Genomic DNA, 24196 nt, shown 5'->3' on the forward strand with positions numbered 1-24196 from the left:
ATATTTTCTCTTCCTCCTGGATCTGAACTTCAGCTGAGGTGGCAACAAAAAACACTCTCCTGAGCTCTCCTAATGGCCCCTTCCACCAGCACAGTGAACGCAAGGTTTAGCCAATGAATAGGGAGAGATAACTCAATTACTTTTATATATAATAATCTGCAGAAATCTTGATCTAGGTCCAAGTAAGACATTTCCTGGCAGGCAGATTTTGAGTTTACAGCACAAATCTGTATGTCAACACTGTCTGAATGTTTTAACTGATGTACCTCAGTTTTCCAGACTTTGCATTAACCACTTCTGCTTCCTCAGAACAACCGGGGACTCTCTGAGTAAACAAACTCAGCTCTGCATTGGCTCACCCAGGCAAATGGGAGAGCAAACAAACCCAAATTATCTTTTTTTAAAAACTATTAAGGTAGACAGTAATTCTGTTAAGTCCTACCAAAGATAAGCCTATAAAATAAATAATTCTAAGGTAATCAAAAACAAATTTCAGAAGCTGGATGGTAGAGCAGTCCAAGTTCAAATCCAACTAATGTTGATGGAATGAAAATTGCCTATTCCCGTTGGCTGGAACAGTCCTACTGGAAATGAGTTTCAGCAGTTTGAATCAATTTTTAGTGGGGGAGGTTCCACAGCACAAAACTGTTTCTAATTGGCACTAAATTGACGATTCCACTCCGAGAGTCATTACAATGCTTTGTATAAGAACTGAGGAAATTCACCTTGGTGCTGCCATGGTCTTCTTCAAGTTAAGGCACATTACAGATATATTTTTTCACCAAAATGTGTGAAAATAGGAATTTCACCATTTTGAACATTGTAAAGGGAGCTTTGCTCTACATCTGCCTTGTACTATAACTGAAATGGCGCCAACACTGGGTGATAAAAGTATGCAATTCTCCAGTACTTGTGCAATGCCTTCGCCCATGCCAAAAAATTGGGAAAAAAAGCTCATTGCTTCACTGCTGCACCCATATCTGGTCTCTTTCCACATCAACGTTGATGAATTTCAGGAAACCATTGGCACTGTCCCATATAAAATGTTGATTCATAAGGTGTAGACCCATTTGATAGATGGATGGATAGGGCCAAATTGATGCATGACTGAAAAGTAGATAACAAAGATTGTTGCTGTGTGCCAGAGTGGAAATCGGTTGCCAGTGGAGAACACAAAAGGGTTGGGCGACTGTGCTTTACAATTTTTATAAATAACTTGGAGAACAGAATCTTCTTTAAGGTGTCTAAGTTTACAGAGGACACCAAATTGGGTGCAGTGGCCAATGATGCTAATTAATGTGCGATAATCCAAAGGGATCTAGACATGCCAGGTCAATGGGCAGCGCGGTGACAGATGGAGTTCAAGTGTCAAGTTATGAGATTAAATATGTCAGAATGTGGATTACACTTTTCTTTTTAATTTGTTCTTGAGATGTGGGCAACACTGGCAAAGCCACATTTATTGCCCATCCCTCAATGTCCTGAGAAGGTGGTGGTGGGTCTTCTCCTTGAATCACTGCTGTACTTCTGATGATAATGCTCCCACAATGATGTTATAAATGTAAGGAGTCACACAACACCAGGTTATAGTCCAACAGCTTTATTTGAAATCACAAGCTTTCGGAGCTTTGCTCCTTCGTCAGGTGAGTGAAGAGTTGCATAAAGGCACAGCGTATATAGTCAGAGAACAATGCCTGGTGATTACAGATAATCTTTCTAACTGCCCTTTATCACACCTCAGCAGAGAGATAATCACAGCAATCAAAGGAGTGAATGGTGTTCAGACAGGTTTCCCTGACTAATCTGTTTGAACACCATTCACTCCTTTGATTGCTGTGATTATCTCTCTGCCGAGGTGTGATAAAGGGCAGTTAGAAAGATTATCTGTAATCACCAGGCGTTGTTCTCTGACTATATCTGCTGTGCCTTTATGCAACTCTTCACTTCACCTGACGAAGGAGCAAAGCTCCAAAAGCTTGTGATTTCAAATAAAGCTGTTGGACTATAACCTGGTGTTGTGCGACTCCTTACATTTGTCCACCCCAGTCCATCACCGGCATCTCCACACAATGATGTTAGGTAGAGAATTGCAGGATATTGACCCAATGACAATAAAGAAACAACAATACGTGTTCAAGTGAGGACGGTGTGTGACTTGGAAGAGGAATGGGAGGTGATGGTGTTCCCATGACATTGTTGCTCTTGTTTTACTTGGTATTGGAGGTTGTAGAGGGGGGGAAGTAAACTTGGTGAGTTGCTGTTTGTAGTGTATCCTGCCGATCATACATACTGCAGCCACAGTGGTGGAGGGGGTGAATATTGAGTCCAATAGCAGGAATAATGTAATGAGGTAACACAACAGGAAAGAGATCTGCAGCATTTTCGTGGTTGTAGTTAGATTGTTAAAACCATCTGATCAGTGTTCACAGGCAGTGAAAAAAGTAAAAATTTTGGGATGTATAACTAAAGGTATGACTTCTAAGTCTAAGGAGGTAACACTGAAGTTGCATCTGGCCTTGGTGAGGCAGCATCTGGACAATTGTGTGCAGTTTTGGCCTCCGTATTACAGGAAAGATATAGAATTAGTGAAGGAAGTTCAGAGGGGAGCTGTAATGCTGATTCTGAACCTAGAGAACTGAGTTATGAAGATTGTTTTACTCTGAGACTTTACTTTCCGGAGAAGGTGAACATGAGGGTACTTGACAGAGGTTTTTGTGAGTATGGTGAATTTGTATTCAGGAATGTTCTTCTGTCAGGTGCGGGATTTGAGAAGTAAGGGACTTCATTTTAAGTTAAGGGTGTCTAAAGAGGACGATCGAATTGTGGAACAGGATACCAGTGGGGGTGATGGAACAGAAAGCCATGGTAGGTTTCTAAAAAACGATTGGATAGATCCCAATTAGGAAAGGGAATGCAGGACTATTAGTTCCAGAGTTGTAGTAAGAAAACTGATCAGGGTATGGAAGAGTAAGCGAGATCGGCCAATGGTTCTCTCCTGGCCAAAACATTACTATGTTGTTATGCTACATTGTTTATATGCTCTGAGAAAGACTCTAAACAGTGTTAGAATTTCTTATATTACTAAGGGGCAAGACAGCAAAATCAGAACTTTTAGATGCGTAAGGCTGATAAATAAAATTGCCTTGTCCAATCAGTAGAATGTCAAAATGCACTAACCTGAAGAGTTGTGTATAATGATATTATATTGAGGATTTAAGTAGTTAGTTTGTTTTGTTTTGAATTTAATGTGAAATGTTTCAAGAGAGGTATGTGAGACTATGTTGATACTACACATACAACATATATGAAGTGAATCATTTATACATTTCATCATCCCTTCCCCCAAAATTTTAAAAGTTACTGTGAAACCCCAGAACCATGTGTATTCAATGCATACTCACCTGAGATTGTTTCTGCTGGATAAGCTGCAAAACTTCATGAGTGAGCCTGTAGTCCTTTGACCGCGCATCTGTGAAGACGTAGATGAAAGATCCAGGAAGGGAAATTTCCAAAGCGATTTTGATTGCACCGATGCTCATTTCTGGGCAGTCACCGCCACCCTGTTTTTGAATCAATAAGAAAATAACTTATGTCAATAGTATTCTAACCCCAGCTTCCTACAAGGATCGGTGAATCTGACTTATTTATTGTTGGATTTGGTGTAATTTAGAAAAAACCCTATCCAAAATTTCTTCCCTCTTCTCCTGAAGGTGCCAACTCTTGCTAGGGCCTAGCTCCAGCTCACCAGACACCCTTTCCCGAGTGGTCATTCTTCATGTGTGAGCCTCGACAATGAGTCAGCTGTCTACGCAACTGAGTAGAGCGACATCACAGCTGAGTTTGATCCAGTTCTCACCCAATGTGCACTTCCAACAAGGATAATGACCAGGAGCAGGAATCCTGGATCATTTTTCCCTTGCTAACCCAACTAAGCCACTAAAACAGCCATCCCAGCTGAGATCAGCCAACTCATCACAAGCCAGGGATTGAACCTGGAAACAGCAAGACTCAGTCTCACACTATGACTGTTAACTGTGCCATTCAGAGTGGACAAAAATTACTTTTGATGAGAGATCATGTAGTAATGTTGCATTAGAATGGGATAGATATAACGGAATTAAAGTATATATTTCTTGTAAGGTTTTTGACTCTTTTCTGCTTTTAATTTTGCAATTTGGAGTGCCATCGATACAAAGTCAAAGGGCAGAAAGGGTGGACTTTGTTAAAGTTCTTATGTCAGCAAGAACTTGTGCCTTACAAAAACACATGGACTTCATTGCATATTTGATAGTAATGGTGCCTGTTATGTTGGATTCTTATGTTGGATCTTTGCCTCATAATAATGTAAAAGGCAATTAAAGAATCACAGAATCTCTATTCTTTGTCAGTTGGGTGGTTCAAAACAAAAAACGATTATAACAATCTTCACTAACAGAATGTGTCATTTCTAAGCATCATCCCTCTCTGTCTCTGTTGAAATCCATATTATCCTCTTCTATTAGATGGAGATCCAGATTCCCCTAATCTGTAATGAAAGTTATGAGAATTATGTTTACCTCTCACCACCCCTACCAAATGTACTATTTGTGAAGCATGACAGTAAATAAGTGTCCTAGAAAATTATAGGATTCATGAAATTGCTGAATACTACATTTTATATAATAGAATATGATGCTCTTTTATCAGGACTTTTCACCCAGCTGACAACTCAATTTCCAACAAGCCATCATCTGTCATGACTGAGATAGGTACTGATAATATTCATCCTTCTTTTTGCTCCTTGTTCTTGGAGATCCCAGATTCAAGCAGCCCATAACTAAAACAGTGCTAGCTAAATAGGAAGTGTATTCTTCAGAATTGGCACAAAATCCTAAGTGTTATAAAGTTAGTAAGGATACAATTACTGGTCTGTCTCAGCATTTTCTTCTGCTGTTCTTGTTTTAAAACTGGTCAAGGCAGCCCATTTTTACATTATTATAGTGAATTCCACACTATAATAATGTAAAAATGGGCTGTGGCCAGCAACCTGAATTGACAATATCATTGTGGAGGCAGATTCTGAAGATGTTCAAAAAAGTTTGTGGACGTTCTGGCAGATTCCTACCAAAGTTATGCGAGGGGTCTGCCAGAACGGCCATGAGTTTTCGGCCCTGAGCAGTTTTCATAGTCATAGGTGTCCTGATTCTATCTATATCATAAGCAACTGTAAATCTCACTACTTTCAATCACTTGTTTTATTTAATTTTTGAGGATCTGTTCTTTCTGATGGTCGTTACTTTAATATTGCCCGTCAGAGGAGCAGACATTTTGGGCAGAATCTGCCTCCCCAGTAGGATAAGCCTATGTGAGCATCTTCATTTTCTTAAAATAAGTGTTTTAAATGCGTCGTCATTGACTGCATCTTCAAAGTGGTTTGTACCCAGTGGAATTGGTCTTTAATAATATTAGCTAATGTTATTAAAGATTAAAATCCTATATGAAAGAAAAGCCAACTAAGTTGTAAAATATCAGCCTTTGATTCACAAAGATGAGTATGGATAAAGGAGGCCATAGCTCATCTTTCAGTAGAAACCCACTATCACTCCCATTAACTACCTCTTCAATGACACCAATGTTCTTGCGTCCACTATCCTACCCAGAGGACCATTCTAGGTATTAATCACTCTTTGGGTGAAGAAGTGCTTTTGCTATTTATTTAATAAAACATTAATTTTGGTGGATATCAAAACTTTTATTTGAGTTTTTGAATACAAGAATACACAATGATTTAAATACAATAGTTATAGAATGTTTTCTTTTAAAAATCTAGTTAGTTGTTTTATAATGGGCATTTCAACTTTGCCATGAATGGCAGTAGGTAATTAATGTTTTAGTCAGTATAGGACTGTATACAATATATTTTATACATTAATGTATAAATTGATGTACAACACAGCTTTCAGGCTCAACAGAAGGGCACATCTGGAATCAAGATATCTGTATCAAAATGAATGGAATGCTGGCTGCAAATTGTCCTCTTCCCCATTAGCAACAGCATTTGGCAAGAACAAAATAAAAAACAAGCCCTCAAGCCCTAGCTGAAAATCATTCCAACATCTACTCCCCCTTTAAAAAAGTAACGTTTCCTGTATTAGGAATGTGACAGTTAGAGGGCTGCTGGATTGCCTTCCTTAATCACAGAGGCCTACACAAAAATGCAGCCTTTGACTTCCACAGGAAGAACTCATAGAGAAGACTGGAGACAGCCAGAAAATTACGAAGGTAACTTCAATTACATGGAAAGAAAGTATTCAGTCACTTATGTCCTGAATTCATCCTTGGCAGAGAAGTGAATCACATGGGGGAGGGGAGAATTGACCAGGAATTGTGCGCCTGTAGATCAGACCTACAGTTACTAGTTAATTTCTTCCCGCTGTTCTAGCACAAAACTATCTATTCAGGCTCTTGTTCAGTTCTAAAAAAATGAATACTGCATTTTTTGTTTTAAATAATGGGGTCTTTTATTTTTCTTCCCACTTCGAGCTCCTTACTGCCATCAATCTTCCACTAGTCAGGAAAGCAGGCTGAGGTCTTCTTTGCTGCTTGCAGTACCAATGCTGTTTCAAGAATGAATAGGCTTCTGTGATCAACACAGGAAGTGTCAATCCCTACCTATACTCCTGCCTTGGTAATGGACTAGCCCAAATAGCAGATCATATGCAGTGTTAGTAAGCTTGCTGTCAATCTTTGCTAGAACTCAAAATCACAATTATGGTGCGTCAGGCGAGTGTTTTAAACACTACACTTCCAAGCCAAATGGCCCTTCTGTAGCACTTATACATGCCAACCTAGAAAATTACCAAAAGCTGGCCCAACAGTTTCAAAAAAACTTGATAACGTAAGAACAACCCAGAAATTAGATAACAGGTAGTTTGACAGGATTTGTAAATTAAGCAATAGGTACAGGTATACGCAATTCTTTCACTTGTAAAAAACAAAATATGCATTTGCTCTGATGATTCTGCCTTCCACACCAGAGCTTCTGAAATGTCTTCCTTTTTCCTCAGGATTTCCCTCTGCAGTGGTCAACAGGATCCTTGACCAGGTCTATCCTATTTCCAGTGCTTCTGCTCTCACCCCCTCCTCTCACAACCACAAGAGTCCCCTGGTTGTCACCTTTCATCCCACCAGCCTCTGTATTCACCATATCATCTTCAGTCATTTTCACTACCTACATGATCACTCCACCAAGCACATCTGCCTGTCAGATGGGTCAGACCCCATCTGGAGTATTGTGTTTAGTTCTGTGCGCCACACATCAGGAAGACTATATTGGCCTTATCAACAGTGCAGATTTACCAAAATGATACCGGGGCCTAAAGGGTTAAATTATGAGGACAGGTTGCATAAACTTGGGTTGTATTCTCTTGAGTTTATAAGGTTGAGGGGTGATCTAATTGAGGTGTTTAAAATGGTAAAAGGATTTGATTTGAAGTAGATAGAGAGAAGAAATTCCCTCTGGTAGGGGAATCCAGAACAAGGAGACATAATCTTAATATTAGAGCTAGGCCATTTAGGAGTGAAATCAGGAAGCACCTTTTCACACAACAGACCATAAGACCATAAGAGATAGGAGCAGGAGTAGGCCTTTCGGCCTCTCGAGCCTGCTCCGCCATTCAATGAAACCATGGTTGATCTGATTTTTACCTCAACTCCACTTTCCCGCCTTTTCCCCATATCCTTTGACTCCCTTGCTGATCAAAAATTTTTCTAACTCAGCCTTGAATATATTCAATGACTCAGCCTCCACAGCTTTTTGGGGTAAAGAATTCCAAAGATTCACGACCCTCTGGGAGAAGAAATTCCTCCTCATTTCCATCATAAACGGGCGACCCCTTATTCTGAGACTATGCCCCCTAGTTTTAGATTCCCCCATGAGGGGTAACATCCTCTCAGCATCGACCCTATTGAGTCCCCTCAGAATCTTGTGTGTTTCAATAAGGTCTCCTCTCATTCTTCTAAACTCCAATGAGTATAGACCCAACCTGTTCAATCTTTCCTCATAAGACAATCCTTCCATACCCGGAATCAACCTAGTGAACCTTCTCTGAACTGCCTCCAATGCAAGTATGTCCTTTCTTAAATAAGGGTAGTGGAAATGTGGAATTCTCTCCCCCAAAAGCTGTGGGTGCTGGGTCAATTAAAATTTTCAAGACTGAGATTGACAGATTTTTATTAGGTAAGAGGATAAAGATATGTGGATCAAAAGCAGGTAATCGGAGTTGAGGTACAGATCAACCATGATCTAATTAAATGGTGGAACAGGCTCATGGACTGACTGGCCTACTCCTGTTCCTATGTCCCTTTCCCCTCTCCTCTTTCTGGAGGAGCCATTCCCTCTGCAAAACCCTAGTTCACTCTTTCAACACCCCTACTTCCAGCTGCCCTTCTCCTGGCAGCTTTCTATGCAAAAGGAAGAGATGTAATACCTGCCCATTCATCTCCTCACACACAATTGGCTAAATCCCAAACAACTACTACTACAACAACAACAGCTTGCATTTATATAGCACGTTTAATGTAGAAAGAAATCCCAAGATGCTTCACAGAGGCATAATGAGACTAAAATTGACACTGAGCCAAAGAAGGGGATATTAGAAGGGATGATAAAAGCATGGTCAAAGAGTGGGTTTTAAGGAGTGTCAATGGAAGTGAGGGATGTAGCAAGGAGAGGTTTAGGGAGGGAATTCCAGAGCGTAGGGCTTCAATTTTCACTTTTACATGCCAGCATTAATTCCATTGATGTAAGAGATTTTCCCTATCCTAACAGGCAAACATAGATGGTTTGCAACACCAGCTAAAAATGGGGGGAAAGTCAAGAGAAAGAAAATGGATCCAAGTAAATTTGGAGAAAATCGTTAAAAATTGCTATTTACTTGGAATATCACTACAACACGAAAAAAATTAGGGACTAAAGATTTTGCTTTATTATTGACACTCTGAGGCTCAGTAAAGCTAAACAAGACAAATGCAAATCTTCCAGTTCCTTTCATTAGACCATACAGTGTATGAATTAAATTGTGGTAGAAGAAGCTGCCAAGAAGATTATTAAATTCTGGAGACAATTAGTTCTCACCCATCAATGAACCCCCCCTCCCCCCACAAAAAATTCTTGGAATTTATGGAAAGATAAAATAAGAAAGTAAAATCTGATTTAATTATTCTTCCAAATAATCCTTAGGCTTGTTCTATTTATTGATTTTCCTCCTTTACAAGCACGAAAAAACTTCAGTAGCAATAATATTAAAGTTGTAACTGGTCTAATCTCTACATGAAAATTTAAAATCGAGTAATTATGAGAAAAGGCTTCTTGTACACCAGTGACATGGATCCGGAAACTATAAACAATGTTCCTCTGTCCTACCACAGACAGTCCTTTGGAAAACCAGGACAAATATGGTGGTCATTTTCTCAGCTCCAACCATTGTCCCCCCTAATTTTCTGTCCTCGCCCTTCCCCGTACTGGGCTACAGTTCCACAGGTGAAGACAACCCTCCACTATTTTGCTCGAGTGGCCATTCTTCACCTGTGAACCTCGATAGTCAGTATTAGTATGTCACGAGGAACATCACCGTTGAACCTAGCCCAGACCTCACCTGATGCCGACACATATTTACTTCACAGGCTACTAGACAGTGATTAGGAGCAGAAATACTGGGTTATTTTTCATGCCCTTCCCTCGTTCCAATTAACCCAGTTATAGTGTCCCCAATCAGGTAACTCAACACAGACCAAGGATCTTACCCTGGGGCCTTGCTGGTCTGTATAAACTTAATGCAGTGTATTTACCCAATGCACAATGTGGAGGGAAGGGAACATGTACCCATTTTTAATGATCTGGATGCTAATAAATATACGTCAACTCTAAATGATCTTATCTTGCCGGTTAATGTATTGTATGAATAGTACAAATTCGCCATATTGTTTGAATTTTGAATTAAAATGGCTACCTTATCCCTTCCTTTAATTGCCAAAGTGTCTGTAAGACACAAGAGGGAAGTAATCGAATTAAATGTCTGCTCCCCAAAGCTAAAATGATGGTGATTAAGCACTGAATATTCCAGGAATTCAGCCGATTCCATAATGTGCTAAACAGAGCACGCAGCTCCTTAATGTGACTTTGTTTCTACACTGTGTATTTGATCTCTATAAAAACAATGTTGTGACTTAAAGCTTGGTGTTTCAGTCTTCAATTGCTCGTGGGGATTCAGTTCAAATCAAACACAAGGAACCTGTTGTCAAGTTTTTAGTAATTTTATCTTACCTGTACATATAGTTCCCTGAGTTCATACTGAAATTTCTTTGGATCTGTGGTAATGGTGACTGGACCAACCTCTGTAAAAAAAAAATAACAAAATAAAATCAGAGATAACTATTCTGACCCATGTGACAAGGATTACTCATCCACATCCTTGAATGAGCCCCCCAGTTTATCTACATTTCAGCATGAGTTTAATTTCAGGAACATCACTGTGGGCTGTCACCAGTTTTTTTTCCTCCTAGAAAGCCCCTAAAGGTTATAAATGAAAGGATTCATAACAATTACAAATACACCAATGTATGCTCTGCTCTCATAGTTATAGGAATTCCTGTATTTTCTATGAGAAATTAGCTGAATGGGAATGGAAAAAATGAATAGGGAAAGGCACCTCTTGATCAGATAGCTGGAAATTATAAGTTTCACAAAAAATTATAAATATACTATAAATATTAGACCATAATTCCACACAGCAGACATTATAATATCAGTGCTACTGACTGAGCATTAATATCTCCTGCACAAAGCCACAAGCTCACTTTACAGATTTGTTTTCCATAATACTGTATGAAATCTCGAACAGCCCCAGAAAAATTAATTTTCTGATATTCTCATAAACTCTCAGAGACCTCTAGTTACTGAACTCTAGAAAAGCACACCTCACCTAACTCAATTGATATTGGCTGTTTTGCAGCACAGTGTATGGATCGCAGAGTAACAAATGTTATCATTTTTTCACAGCCTATTCCACAGCTACATCCATCTACATCAACAAGTTGTCTGACCCTTTGGCCCATTCCTGTCCAGCAGAGACTGAGTGCATCATGTTTCACACTAAGTAGGCAGTGGACTTCACAGGAAATTGAAGTGTTCATGTTTGCAATTTTATTAGGTAGTTTTATTGAACAAAGACACCCTGCGTTCTGGAAGAGATAATTTGTCAGCAGAGTGATTGAATTACAGTATTTAGCAGAGAATACACAGCCTGCATTCTTCAGACTTGTGTAAAATTCCACACACATGGATCAGTCTGTAACTGAAAAGGCAACTTTATACCTTGCATATCCGATGTGATCTCCACTCCAGTCCGGATTTCAGCAAAGGATAAAAGTGTAAATCACTGTTAAGCTTTTTATCATTCACTGCAGAATTCTTCCCAAAGTAGTCATTTCAGTGAATGAAAGGACTCACTAATGAAACTTTGTTGTTTACCTAGCTAGCTAGCTGGCTGTGATTCACTGGGGGGAATTTTAACTTACCCTGCCCGGTGGTAATGGGATGGACAAGGAGTTAAAATAGCTGTGCAAAGACTTATTGCCCCATTCCCACTCGATTCCCACCCTCCACCACTTAAAATGCGCAATCTTTTAAGGCGGCTGAGATGGGAGCCTAATTAAAACATGCAAATTGTGTTCCCATGATATCATTAGGACCCTGATGGCATTTTAATGGCCTGCATGGGGCACCCACCCCCACAGGCACCCCATGCAGTAAAACTTGTCAGGGAGAAAAAGGAGGCCCCCTAAGGTAAGTAAAGTACTTTTCTAAGTGTGGCCAGGAGGAGCAGGAGTGCTACTTGCCCCCCCCAAGGGAAGTCTGGGTCTCTGCTGCATTGGGGTCCCACCCCCTTCCCACCTGTAAAGTGGCCCCAATTCCCCCCACGCCCCCTCCTCTTAACTTGGTGCCAGTGGGTAACCTCTGAGCCCCACAATTTTGACCTGTCCACAACTGGCCAGCTATGTCTTCCTGCCCATTTCAGACAAGCAACTGGCCAATGGGATGCAGATGTAAAATGGCCCAGGCCTCAAACTCTGGCATCAGGCGGATCGGATACTTGGCCTTTACACGATGGACGTCTCGGCACTATACACCAGTATCCCCCACGATGACGGCATCGCTGCGACAGCATCAATACTCAACACCAACAACACCAACAACAGCCAATCTCCAGACGCCATCCTACAACTCATCCGCTTCATCCTGGATCACAATGTCTTCACCTTCGACAACCAGTTCTTTACCCAAACACACGGAACAGCCATGGGGACCAAATTCGCACCCCAATACGCCAACATTTTCATGCACAAGTTCGAGCAGGACTTCTTCACTGCACAGGACCTCCAACCAACGCTATACACCAGATACATCGACGACATTTTCTTTCTATGGACCCACGGTGAAGAATCACTAAAGAGACTACACGATAACATTAACAAGTTCCATCCCACCATCAAGCTCACCATGGACTACTCCTCAGAATCAGTTTCTTTCTTGGACACACGAATCTCCATCAAAGACGGGCACCTCAGCACCTCACTCTACCGCAAGCCCACGGACAACCTCACGATGCTCCACTTTTCCAGCTTCCACCCTAACCACGTCAAAGAGGCCATCCCCTATGGACAGGCCCTGCGAATACACAGGGTCTGCTCAGACGAGGAGGAACGCAATGGACACCTACAGACGCTGAAAGACGCCCTAGTAAGAATGGGATATGACGCTCGACTTATCGATCGACAGTTCCGACGGGCCACAGCGAAAAATCGCATCGACCTCCTCAGAAGACTAACACGGGACGCAACCAACAGAATACCCTTCGTCGTCCAGTACTTCCCCGGAGCGGAGAAACTACGCCATGTTCTCCGCAGCCTTCAACATGTCATCAATGACGACGAACACCTCGCTATGGCCATCCCCACACCTCCACTACTCGCCTTTAAACAGCCACCCAACCTCAAACATACCATCGTTCGCAGCAAATTACCCAGCTTTCAGGAGAACAGCGTCCACGACACCACACAACCCTGCCACGGTAACCTCTGCATGACATGCCAGATCATCGACACAGATACCACCATCACACGAGAGGACACCACCCACCAGGTGCATGGTTCATACTCCTGTGACTCGGCCAACGTTGTCTACCTCATACGTTGCAGGAAAGGATGCCCCAGAGCATGGTACATTGGCGAGACCATGCAAACCCTGCGACAACGGATGAACGGACACCGCGCAACAATCGCCAGACAGGAGGGTTCCCTCCCAGTCGGGGAACACTTCAGCAGTCAAGGACATTCAGCCACCGACCTTCGGGTAAGCGTACTCCAAGGCGGCCTTCGAGACACTCGACAACGCAAAATCGTCGAGCAGAAATTGATAGCCAAGTTCTGCACCCATGAGGACGGCCTCAACTGGGATCTTGGGTTCATGTCACGCTACACGTTACCCCACCAGCGAACAAATGTTATCTGTTTTTAATATAACGGGTCAATTGCTGTCTTTTCCTTCCGGATGTTTCTATGTTTCTGCCTCTCTCGCTCTGTTTTTTTAATTGGCATCTCCACATCATCTGTTTTTTTAGTTCTGGCCGTTTGTATATTCGGTGGCCCTGTAGGTAACACCTATCTGTCTGAACACTTTGGTTGCCTTGGCAACGGGCAGTTGAAAAGACTATCTGTAATCACCAGGCATTGTTCTGTGATTTATAAATGCGATAGGTTCGAGGATTTCATTTCCACATTCACCTGAGGAAGGAGGAAGCCTCCGAAAGCTTGTGGATTTTAAAATAAAATTGTTGGACTATAACTTGGTGTTGTAAAATTGTTTACAACAGCTCTCTGAAAGAGTAATCCAGTTAGTCCCATTCCCCTGTCCTTTCCCCACAGCCCTGCAATTAGTTTCCCTTCAAGTACTTATCCAATCCAATTCCCTTTTGAAAGCCACGATTGAATCTGCCTCCACTACCCCCACCTACTCCCCCTCCCGCCCCCAGCAGCGCATTCCAGATCATAATCTCTCGCTTTGTAAAAATGATTTTCCTCATGTCGCCTTTGGTTCTTTTGCCAATCACCTTAAATCTGTATCCTCTGGTTCTCGACCCTTCCGCCAATGGGAAGCGTTTCTCCCTATCTACTCTGTCCAGACCCCTCATGATTTTGAACACCTCTATCAAATCTCCGCTCAACCTTCTCTGCTCTAAGGAGAACAACCCCAGCTTCTCCAATATAATTGAAGTTCCTCATCCCTGGAACCATTCTGATAAATCTTTTCTGCACCCTCTAAAAGGCCTTCACATCCTTCCTAAAGTGCGATGCCCAGAACTGGACACAATACTCCAGTTGTGGCCAAACTAGTATTTTATAAAGGTTCATCATAGCTTTCTTGCTTTTGTACTCTATTTATAAAGCCCAGGATCCCGTATGCTTTTTTAAACCGCTTTCTCAACCTGCCCTGCCACCCTTATTATTTGTTTATTCATTGTTTGTATGTTACTTTTATTTAGGGTTGCTGTGTCCATCTAATCTTTCCAGTTGCCATGGTGTTCTAATGATTGACTACATCCTAAAAACCCATTTCAGCTGTGGCCCATTATTGAGCCTATGCATTCAAGGCATCCATTATCCTGATGGTCTGTGTATAGATCCATAGTGCACGACCCTTCTAGGGAGGCTATTCCCATTGACCTCATGTGGCATTTTGTCATTTGAGATTTTTGATTCAGGCAACCAGAGTCAAAAGTCAGTATCAATCCAAGCACTCATCCCTCATAAACATTTCCTCCCTTCTATCAGTTCATTTATTTATAAATAAAGCCAAGGCAGGCATCACCAATCAATTATACTAATTTTAATTTCCTATATCCTCCCTAGAAATAACCCAAGCAAAATCAATGACTCCAATATAAATGAGATGGAAGTCATATACAGGCTAAAAGGGCTCAAAACAAATAAATCCCAGGGTTAGATGGCATTTTTCCCAGAATGCTGAAACAGAATAGGGAGGAGATCTTTGATGCACTGACAATCAATTGATATGTTCAGGGTGAGTGAAGTGAGGTGGGAGGAGGCTCATGTGGAGCATAAACACCGGCACAGACCTGTTGGGCCAAATGGCCTGTTTCTGTGCTGTAAAATTCTACGTAATTATGAGAGAGTCACTGGACACTGGTGAAGTACCAGGAGATTGGAAACAGCCTAACTGGTGCCCATATTCAAAAAGGGATACAAAACAGACACAGGCAACTATCGACCCATTAGTCTTATTTCCATTCCGTTTAAGGTATTGAAATCAATCAGGAGTAAACTTGACAATTATCTGTACAATAACAACCTAGTAAACAGTCAACAGAAGGGGAAAATCCTCCCCGACTAACCTCCTCGACTTCTCTGAGGAAGTGACAACCCAAAGCCCTATGACATGGTGTGTACCTAGAGTTCCGAAAGGCATTTGATTAAGTACCACATGAAAGGTCATTAGTTCAGTCCCAAGTCATATAGATTCAGGTTTAACCCTAGGATTGGATAAGAAATTGACTGTCGGTAGAAAATGAGTATTCATTTGGGAGTTATGTCAGAGGAGGCAGCTCAGAAAAGGTGTCGCTATGAGAACCCGTATCGGTCCCAGCTATGCCTGCTTTTTGTGGGATACGTGGAACATTCCTTGTTCCAGTCCTACTCAGGTCCCCTCCCTCTCCCCTTTCTCCAGTACATTGATGACTGTATCGGTGTTGCTTCCTGCTCTCGCCCCAAACTGGAAGATTTTATCAACTTTGCTTCCAATTTCCACCCTTCCCTCACCTTTCCATGGTCCATCTCCGATTCTTCCCTTCCCTTCCTCCACTTCTCTATCTCCATTTCTGGGGATAGGCTGTCAACCAATACCTATTATAAGCCCACCAACTCCCATAGCTACCTTGATTACACTTCCTCCCAGCCCGCTTCCTGTAAGGACTCTATTCACTTCTCCCAGTTTCTCCATCTCCGTCGAGTCTGTTCTGACGATGCCACCTTCCACACCAGAGCTTCCGGTGTGTCTTCCTTTTTCCTCAACCGAGGATTCCCATCCACTGTAGTTGACAGGGCCTTTGACCATGTCTGTTCTATTTCCTGGACTTATGCCCTCACCCCTTCCCTTCCCTCCCAGAACCATGATAGGGTTCCCCTTCATTCCCACCAGCCTCCACTTTAAACATATCATCCTCCTCCATTTCTGCCACCTACAGCGTGATCCCACCAAACACATCTTTCCCTCCCCTCCCCTTTCAGCATTCTGAACAGACCACTCCCTCCGTGACACCCTGGTCCAATCTTCCATCACCCCCAACACCCGCTCTCCTCCCCACAGCACCTTCCCATGTGAGCGCAGGAGATGCAACACCTGCCCCTTCACCTCCTCCCTTCCCACCGTCCAGGGCCCCAAACACTCCTTCCAGGTGAAACAGTGGTTTACTTGTACTTCTTTCAATTAGTACACCGTATCCACTGCTCACGATGCGGTCTCCTCTACACTGGGGAGACCAAACGCAGACTGGGTGATCACTTTGCTGAATACCTCTGCTCTGTCCACAAGTATGACCCTGACCTGCTCGTTGCTTGCCATTTTAATTCCCCTTCCCACTTCCACTCTGACCTTGGCCTCTTACACTGTTCCAATGAAGCTCAATGTAAGCTTGAGGAACAGCACCTCATCTTTTGTTTATGCACTTTACAACCTCCCAGACTCAACAATGATTGCAATAACTTCAGATCATTACCACTGCTCCCATTTTATCGGACAGCAAGTGCTGGTAATGGTTCTGCTGTTGCCATTCACAGCTACTCTAGACCCACCTTTTGTTTCTTAACTTGTCCCATTATCATCCTCCTTGCTTTGCACCATCATTCCTTTTGTCATTTAATCACTTTAGCCCTCTACCCTATCATAGACCTTCCCTTTTGTTTTTTCTTCCCCTCTACCCCCACCACCACCCCCCCCATTCGTCGACTCTGAACTTAAAAACTTTAACTCTTAACATCTTCCAGTTCTGACGAAAGGTCTTCGACCTGAAACGTTAATTCTATTTCTTTCTCCACAGATGCTGCCTCACTTGCTGAGCTTTTCCAGCATTTTCTGTTTTTACTTCAGAAATGACAGAATTGGTTGGATAAAATATGTAGATGGGCAGAACAATGGTAGATGGGATTTAATGGGGACAAGAGTAAGGTACTGCACACACAAAGAAAAGATAAGTATGGGGGTTTTCACGGCCATCCATTTAGTGCTCGTAAAATGGGCGCCAGCCCTTCAAATTTTGCGTGTGATCTCTCGCACCCAATGTCTGCCAGAAGTGTGCCCAATGGCATTTTGAGCCAGACATGTTTAGTTGTCCGGAGCACCCGCCCAAAGCAGGCATCTGATAAATAAATGAGCGTCTTTTGTCTGTTTCAGAACCTAACAACCATTTTTAATTCCTTTGCACCCATTTTGAAAATCGTCCCAAGTACTCCATGAATGCTGCTCAAATAGCTAAGGATGAAGCCAAAAGAGATCCAGGAATCTTAATGAACGTGACATTAAACATGTCCATCCAATGCAAAGCAGAAATCAACAAAGCCAATAGAATGTTGAACTACATAGTCAAAACAGTAGGGGGCTAATTTTCCTGGCCCTTGCACCGAGGAACTGAACATTTCCAGGACACAAGAGTTAGGAAAAAGGGGTGGAGTCCAGGATCATCAGGTCTGCACCCTTTTAAAACTGCTTCGGGATTTACAAGACTTTCCTGCAGGGGTGGAGCCTAGCCTGCAGAAGGTGCAACCCAGACAGTACTATTCATATGAAGTGGGAGGGGCATTCCTTGCCCGCTGCTTTATTTTCTGCTGGTAACGCTAGCTAGGTGCCCAAGCGCAGCGGTCCCCTGAAAAACTAGGCAATGCGACTGACTCCAGAATTCCTGCTGGTTGGAGGGTCTGCACACATCCTAGGAGCAGGCTGAAGAACTGAAGATAGGCCATAGTTTGTAGTTTTTGGCCCCACTGAGGCTTACATTACAATCGGCAACCAGAATGTCTTAAGTAGCCTGCAGCTGTCCCTGATTTTCCAGCCCCTACTGCCTATGCTAGACCCTGCCAGGGGTCGGGCTTGTACTGTGGCTGCCCCCAAGTCATTAAATGACCCAGGACAGGAAATAGGGGTAAGCTAGGGCTAGGTGCAGCACACAAGTTTTTTTTTTATTCGTTCATGGGATGTGGGCGTCGCTGGCAAGGCCAGCATTTATTGCCCATCCCTAATTGCCCTTGAGAAGATGGTGGTGAGCCACCTTCTTGAACCGCTGCAGTCCGAGTGGTGAAGGTTCTCCCACAGTGATGTTAGGTAGGGAGTTCCAGGATTTTGACCCAGCGACGATGAAGGAACGGCAATATATTTCCAAGTCGGGATGGTGTGTGACTTGGAGGGGAACATGCAGGTGGTGTTGTTCCCATGTGCCTGCTGCCCTTGTCCTTCTCGGTGGTAGAGGTCGTGGGTTTGGGAGGTGCTGTCGAAGAAGCCTTGGCGAGTTGCTGCAGTGCATCCTGTGGATGGTACACACTGCAGCCACTGTGCGCCAGTGGTAGAGGGAGTGAATGTTTAGGGTGGTGGATGGGGTGCCAATCAAGCAGGCTGCTTTGTCCTGGGTGGTGTCGAGCTTCTTGAGTGTTGTTGGAGCTGCACTCATCCAGGCAAGTGGAGAGTATTCCATCACACTCCTGACTTGTGCCTTGTAGATGGTGGAAAGGCTTTGGGGAGTCAGGAGGTGAGTCACTCACCACAGAATACCTAGCCTCTGACCTGCTCTTGTAGCCACAGTATTTATGTGGCTGGTCCAGTTAAGTTTCTGGTCAATGGTGACCCCCAGGATGTTGATGGTGGGTGATTCGGTGATGGTAATGCTGTTGAATGTCAAGGGGGGGGTGGTTAGATTATCTTTTGTTGGAGATGGTCATTGCCTGGCACTTGTCTGGCGCAAATGTTACTTGCCACTTATCAGCCCAAGCCTGGATATTGTCCAGGTCTTGCTGGAACAAATGCACTATTCCCGTTTAATGCCCAGCAGAGGGGGCCCAGAAAAATTGGTCCTTCGGATACAAATATTGGGAAGTTGTCACCAAACTATGGAGTAGTCTGGTCAGACTACTGTGTCCAGTTGTGGTCACCAAGACACGTTCAAATGCTGGACAGCCTGATCTGTAGTGTCAAAGGTCTGAGTTATGAAGAAAAACTGGAAAAATGTAGGCTTGTCCACCAGGAGAGGAGGTGTCTGAGAGGTGATGTGGTAGAGGTACACAAGATAGTTAAGGGAATGGAATAAGTAAACCCGGAATCGTACTTCACATTAAATAGCAAGAGTCGGGCAAGGGGACACCAACTCAAACTAGTAAAAGGTAAATTTAGGAGTGATGCCACAAAATTCTTTTTCACACAAAGATTGATCAGTGTATTGAGTAGACTTCCAGGTAGTGCAGTGGAGGTGAAAACCCTGAAATCTCCTAAGAAATAATTAGATGCTCAAATGGAAAGATTATGGGATCTTTCTAGGTGGATGAACTGAAATGCAGGAAGCCTAATCCAAGGCTAATAACTATAACCATTCTTTATTGACCACCAGAAAACATACAAGAGTGTCCTAGTACAGACCCTCCATCAGACTGTTGCCCCTTATCAGGAGAAGCTTGGTCTCCAGTCTGTGTATGCACAGTGGCATGGCTGAGATCAGCAATTTTGTTCAGTGCGAGAATCAAATCATCCTATCATCACTCTGTCACAATGCATTGATGATCCAACCCACAGTACTGCATGGCTGGGAATATATTGCTTACCCATTATTAAATTCCTGTTCACCAGTGACTAGGAAAATTAATGAATTGGTATTATATGTACTGTTTGTGCCTAATATTGGTGTATGAATGAGAAGGTTTGGGCTGTGCTTCAGAGAAGCACTGGTCAGTTATTACCTGAATGTACTATTGTGTTCCATTTGGAAAACTTTGTGCGGGGTAGCAACTGGTCTTCGTCATGCCTATTTTCCAGGCTGAAAACGGGGGCAAAGAAAACCCCAATCTTGGGGTGCATCATCCCACACCTGATCTGCGTCTGCCTAATGGGCCCGAAAAGGGGCCCAGATGAATTTCTAGCCCTACATCACTAAACTGCAATTAGTCACACTTACTGAAATGAGCAGATACTTGACCTTAGTACAACGTGTGTTTACTGTCCCCAAATTCATGTTCTGTTAAAAGTAAGTTTCTTTTGGTATTTTACAATTTCATGTAAAAGCTTTCAAGTTGTTTTGTTTATGTAGAATAAGTAACATGGTTATTTTACTGCAGGTTTTCAAGCAGGTCATTGTGTTACTTCACAGTTGGACTCCTCTGGTTGCAGTATTACATATTGTGCACATCTCTCTCCCTCATTGATTTCTCGGAGGTCTCATGTTGGGAAGAATTAGTTATGTCCAGCCTTGGTTGCTATAATGATGGCAGCTGCACTGGATTAAAATGTTTTATATTTAGATTATTGTAAAAAAGAACAGTTCACACTGCTATTACATTAAAAATCTGCAAACTGTACAATTTTCATCTCAGTTCATAGTGTTCTACACATGTCAAGCACATGTTCATAATTCTCTATACTTTTTAAAACTGGCTCCCTCCCACAAGTTTTAATTTTGAAAATCAACATATGTCCAAAATCATTTTCAAAAACAATTCTGCAAACAATTTACAATTCAAATCTGTTGAAATTTATAACAAAGTAAAGTTTTCATGTTGTTAAAGATGGCCAGTATCTATTGATATTGGAGTTCTAAGAATAGCTGGCAGTCATATTTAACATAGTCTTATGATGTCAAGCATGTGGAGCAGTGATATTACTCTCGAGCCCTCCCCAACATGTGTACACGCGCACTGGTCCTACAAAGACCTCTCCAAGTAACCGTGCCTCCGATGGCTGCACCTCTCCAAGGATGCCATTAGGTGTCTCTGCCAGCTTCGTCATGGAGATTTGCAGACTCGCTCCACTGTCACAACTGCTCTGTCCGTGGCAATTAAATTGACCACAGCCCTCAACTTTAATGGCTCCGGATCCTTCCAGGCTGCCACAGGGGATCTGTTTAACATTAACCAGGGAGCTGTCTGTGCATCCATCCAGCAGGTGACAGATGCCCTCTTTCATTAGAGCAGCCGAATTCATCCCGGCAACAACTCCAGGCAGCAAAGGCACAGAGCCAGGAACTCTACAGGATAATTTGATTCTCCAGGGAGCAGGGAGCCACAATGGCATGCACATCGCACTGAAGGTGCCAACAGGGCAGTCGCTGACATATGTGAATAGCAAGAGGAGTCATTCCCAGGACGTCTAGCGAGGTTGTGTGTGTGAGGATAAGGCTGTCACTTAAGGGGTGTATGGTAATTGTGATGGGAGAGGTGAAGTGAGAGTGAGGATGTTAGAGTGCAGGAAAGTGTTTTGGGTTGTGCAAGGCAGTTGGTGTGTGTTAGTGGAGTTGTAGGTGCCCTTACCCAGAGTGTAGTGTGAGTGTTACTTTAAGAGGGTTCAGAATGTGGTGCTGCCCCAAGATGGGCAGAAAGGAAAGGGAGAGAGTTTTCACTTCTTTCTGCACTGGACCACCAGGTGAAACTGTATGGAGTGTGCACGGCACACGCTCTGCCCAGTTGTGTCCAAAAATGCTGTTCATCTTCCATTTATGAAGAAGGGTTCGATAACCAAAACATCAACTTCGCTTCTCTTGACAGATGTTGCCTGACCTGCTGAGTGTTTCCAGTGTTTTTTGTTTGGGGATTCAGTGCTGTTCCCTTTCCTCTTACTATCCAGTAAGAGAGTGTAAGGAAATAATTTTAGGAGTCAGGACTCTCATTTATTTATAAATTAAAAGGCTCAATTAAAACTGAAGGAGCTGCAGTTTTAGTCAAACTTGCAGTCTCAGTTTTTCTACCACCTCCATCCTCCTCCTGTAGGGCTGTGCCTGGCTTTCACTCAGCAATTGCCTGTGGTGGCACATTTGAAATCAGGAGCCCACTGTGGGAGAAATCACGGGCAGAGACCAAAATTCCAACACATTGTGCCGCAATGCGTTGAAGCATTCCTGAGAGTGGCCCTCAACCAAGATACTAATTGAGAATGTAACCCTCAGTAAAAAGTTAGTGAATAACACAGGCTAGAATGGAACCAGACTTGTTCATGTCAGAGTGGCAAAGATTGGTAATGGTGTTACTCACTTCAACTTGCCATAAGTTTTTTTACCTCAATTATTTGCTAATATTGGATTTGCATAGATCACAAATTGTGCAGTTGCACATTTCTTGAACCTTTAGAGATTATTTCCTGCACCACGTTCAGTTCTAGGATTTTTTCATTGTATTTGAGGAGTGTGACCTTGATGGCTAACATATATAAAGATACATGGTAGTTGCTCAGCCTTCATTTCACGTAAATTAAAGCCAACCTAAGGGAAAATGTTTATATGCTGTAGATAAACAGGATAGCAACATATCATGAATCATGTTCTTTATCAGTGACAACCAGCAAAGAGCGGCTGAATCAGGTTGCTGTGTCCTCTCACGTGTACAGTGCTGTCCAGGTTGGATCAGTGATCTTTATCAAGCAAACGTGTTAGAGAAAAAGAACTACTTTCTTTTACAACTGTAACCTTCTTTGGGGAACGCTATCGTGCATGTGATAATTACAAACTCTAAAATACACATACTGTACCTAAATTAAATGCATTGAAGTTAAACAGCACCTCGTATACAGAATAGAAGAAAGAAAACTTGTCCTCTGATAGAATCTTGTCTGATTTATATTAATAACCCCGGACTTGGGTATACAGGGCAAAATTTCAAAGGTTGCAGATGACACGAAACTCAGATGTAGTAAATAGTGAGGAGGATAGTAACAGATTTCAGAAGGACATAGACAGACTGGTGAAATGGGCAGACACATGGCAGATGAAATTTAATGCAGAGAAGTGTGAAGTGATTCATATTAGTAGGAAGAATGAAGAAGGGCAATATAAACTAAATGGTACAATTTTAAAGGAGGTGCAGGAACAGAGATCTGGGGCTCGAATTTAGCAGGCCTGCGCGTTCCCAGCGGGTGGTCCTCTGGGAGCGTGGAAAACGCGGACGGCTAATTGCGTGCGTCCCCCGCGCGATCGCGGGATAATTGACCTGATTAAGCCCTGCTTCCGGGTTCTCCGCTCCCCAGCTGTGTGCCGGCCGGCTGCGCATGCGCAGTACCGTCGACGCGATGCAGGAGCTCCACTTAAAGGGGCAGTCTCCCAAAGCCCCTCCTGCTGCAATCATTAGGCTGGTGATGATGGCTCAGCCAAGGGGAAAGGCTGCGCCACGTTTTTCCGACCTTGCGCTGCAGCTGATGCTGGAGGGCGTGAGGAGGAGGAGGGACACGCTCTTCCCTGCGGATGGACGCAAATTCCCTGCCGCCGCCACCAGGAAGGCATGGGCAGAGGTGGCGGCGGAGGTGAGCAGCAGGGCCAACACCCCAAGGACTTGGGAGCAGTGCCGCAAGCGCTTCAATGACCTGACTAGGTCTGGCAAGGTGAGTACACCAACGCACCCTCCCACAGCCCGTCCCCACCATCACGCCAAACAGATCACAACCCCTCCTGCAGAGCCACCACAGCGCTCCAGCAGCAATCCTCACAGCCACTCATTCACCATCCTCGCCGTGCCCGCAAGTACCCACCGTCCCTGTCCCCACCCGAACACTACCACACACCCAATCCCTATGCAATGGGATGGGCATGTGGCACACGCATCCTCCCATCCATCTGCGCCACGCTCAACCCACCCACACCGATGCTCGATGCATCTCACAACGCAATACGCACCCACTCACACATCTGTGTTTTGCCTTGACAGGAGAAGAGGAGCAAGAACAATCGGGAAAGGGCACGCACCGGAGGTGGCCCGCCGTAAGTGGTGGAGCTCACCGACGCCGAGGTGGAGGCGCTCGACCTCGCCCGCACACGACATTGCCTGTCGGTGGCTGATGGCGAGTGTGTCGCTGCCGAAACAGCCGGTAAGGGAAAGCTGACACTCAACACCCATGATCGCGAGTGACCGTATC

General features: G+C 43.5%; 1 protein-coding gene across 3 annotated transcripts in view; it reads right to left on the reverse strand.

The window, feature by feature from the left end:
- The window catches only part of hmcn1 (hemicentin 1), a 505541-nt gene that overhangs the window by 398168 nt on the left and 83177 nt on the right, over positions 1-24196 (reverse strand). For all 3 annotated transcript variants that reach the window (XM_067990488.1, XM_067990487.1, XM_067990490.1), the window contains exons 2-3: positions 10304-10374; positions 3402-3560 (exon numbers count right to left, since the gene is read on the reverse strand). In XM_067990488.1, coding sequence (XP_067846589.1) covers positions 3402-3560; positions 10304-10374 — 230 coding nt within the window. The remainder of the gene's footprint in view (positions 1-3401; positions 3561-10303; positions 10375-24196) is intronic.

The sequence above is a fragment of the Heptranchias perlo genome, chromosome 9, assembly GCF_035084215.1.
Source record: "Heptranchias perlo isolate sHepPer1 chromosome 9, sHepPer1.hap1, whole genome shotgun sequence".
Taxonomy (NCBI): Eukaryota; Metazoa; Chordata; class Chondrichthyes; order Hexanchiformes; family Hexanchidae; genus Heptranchias; species Heptranchias perlo.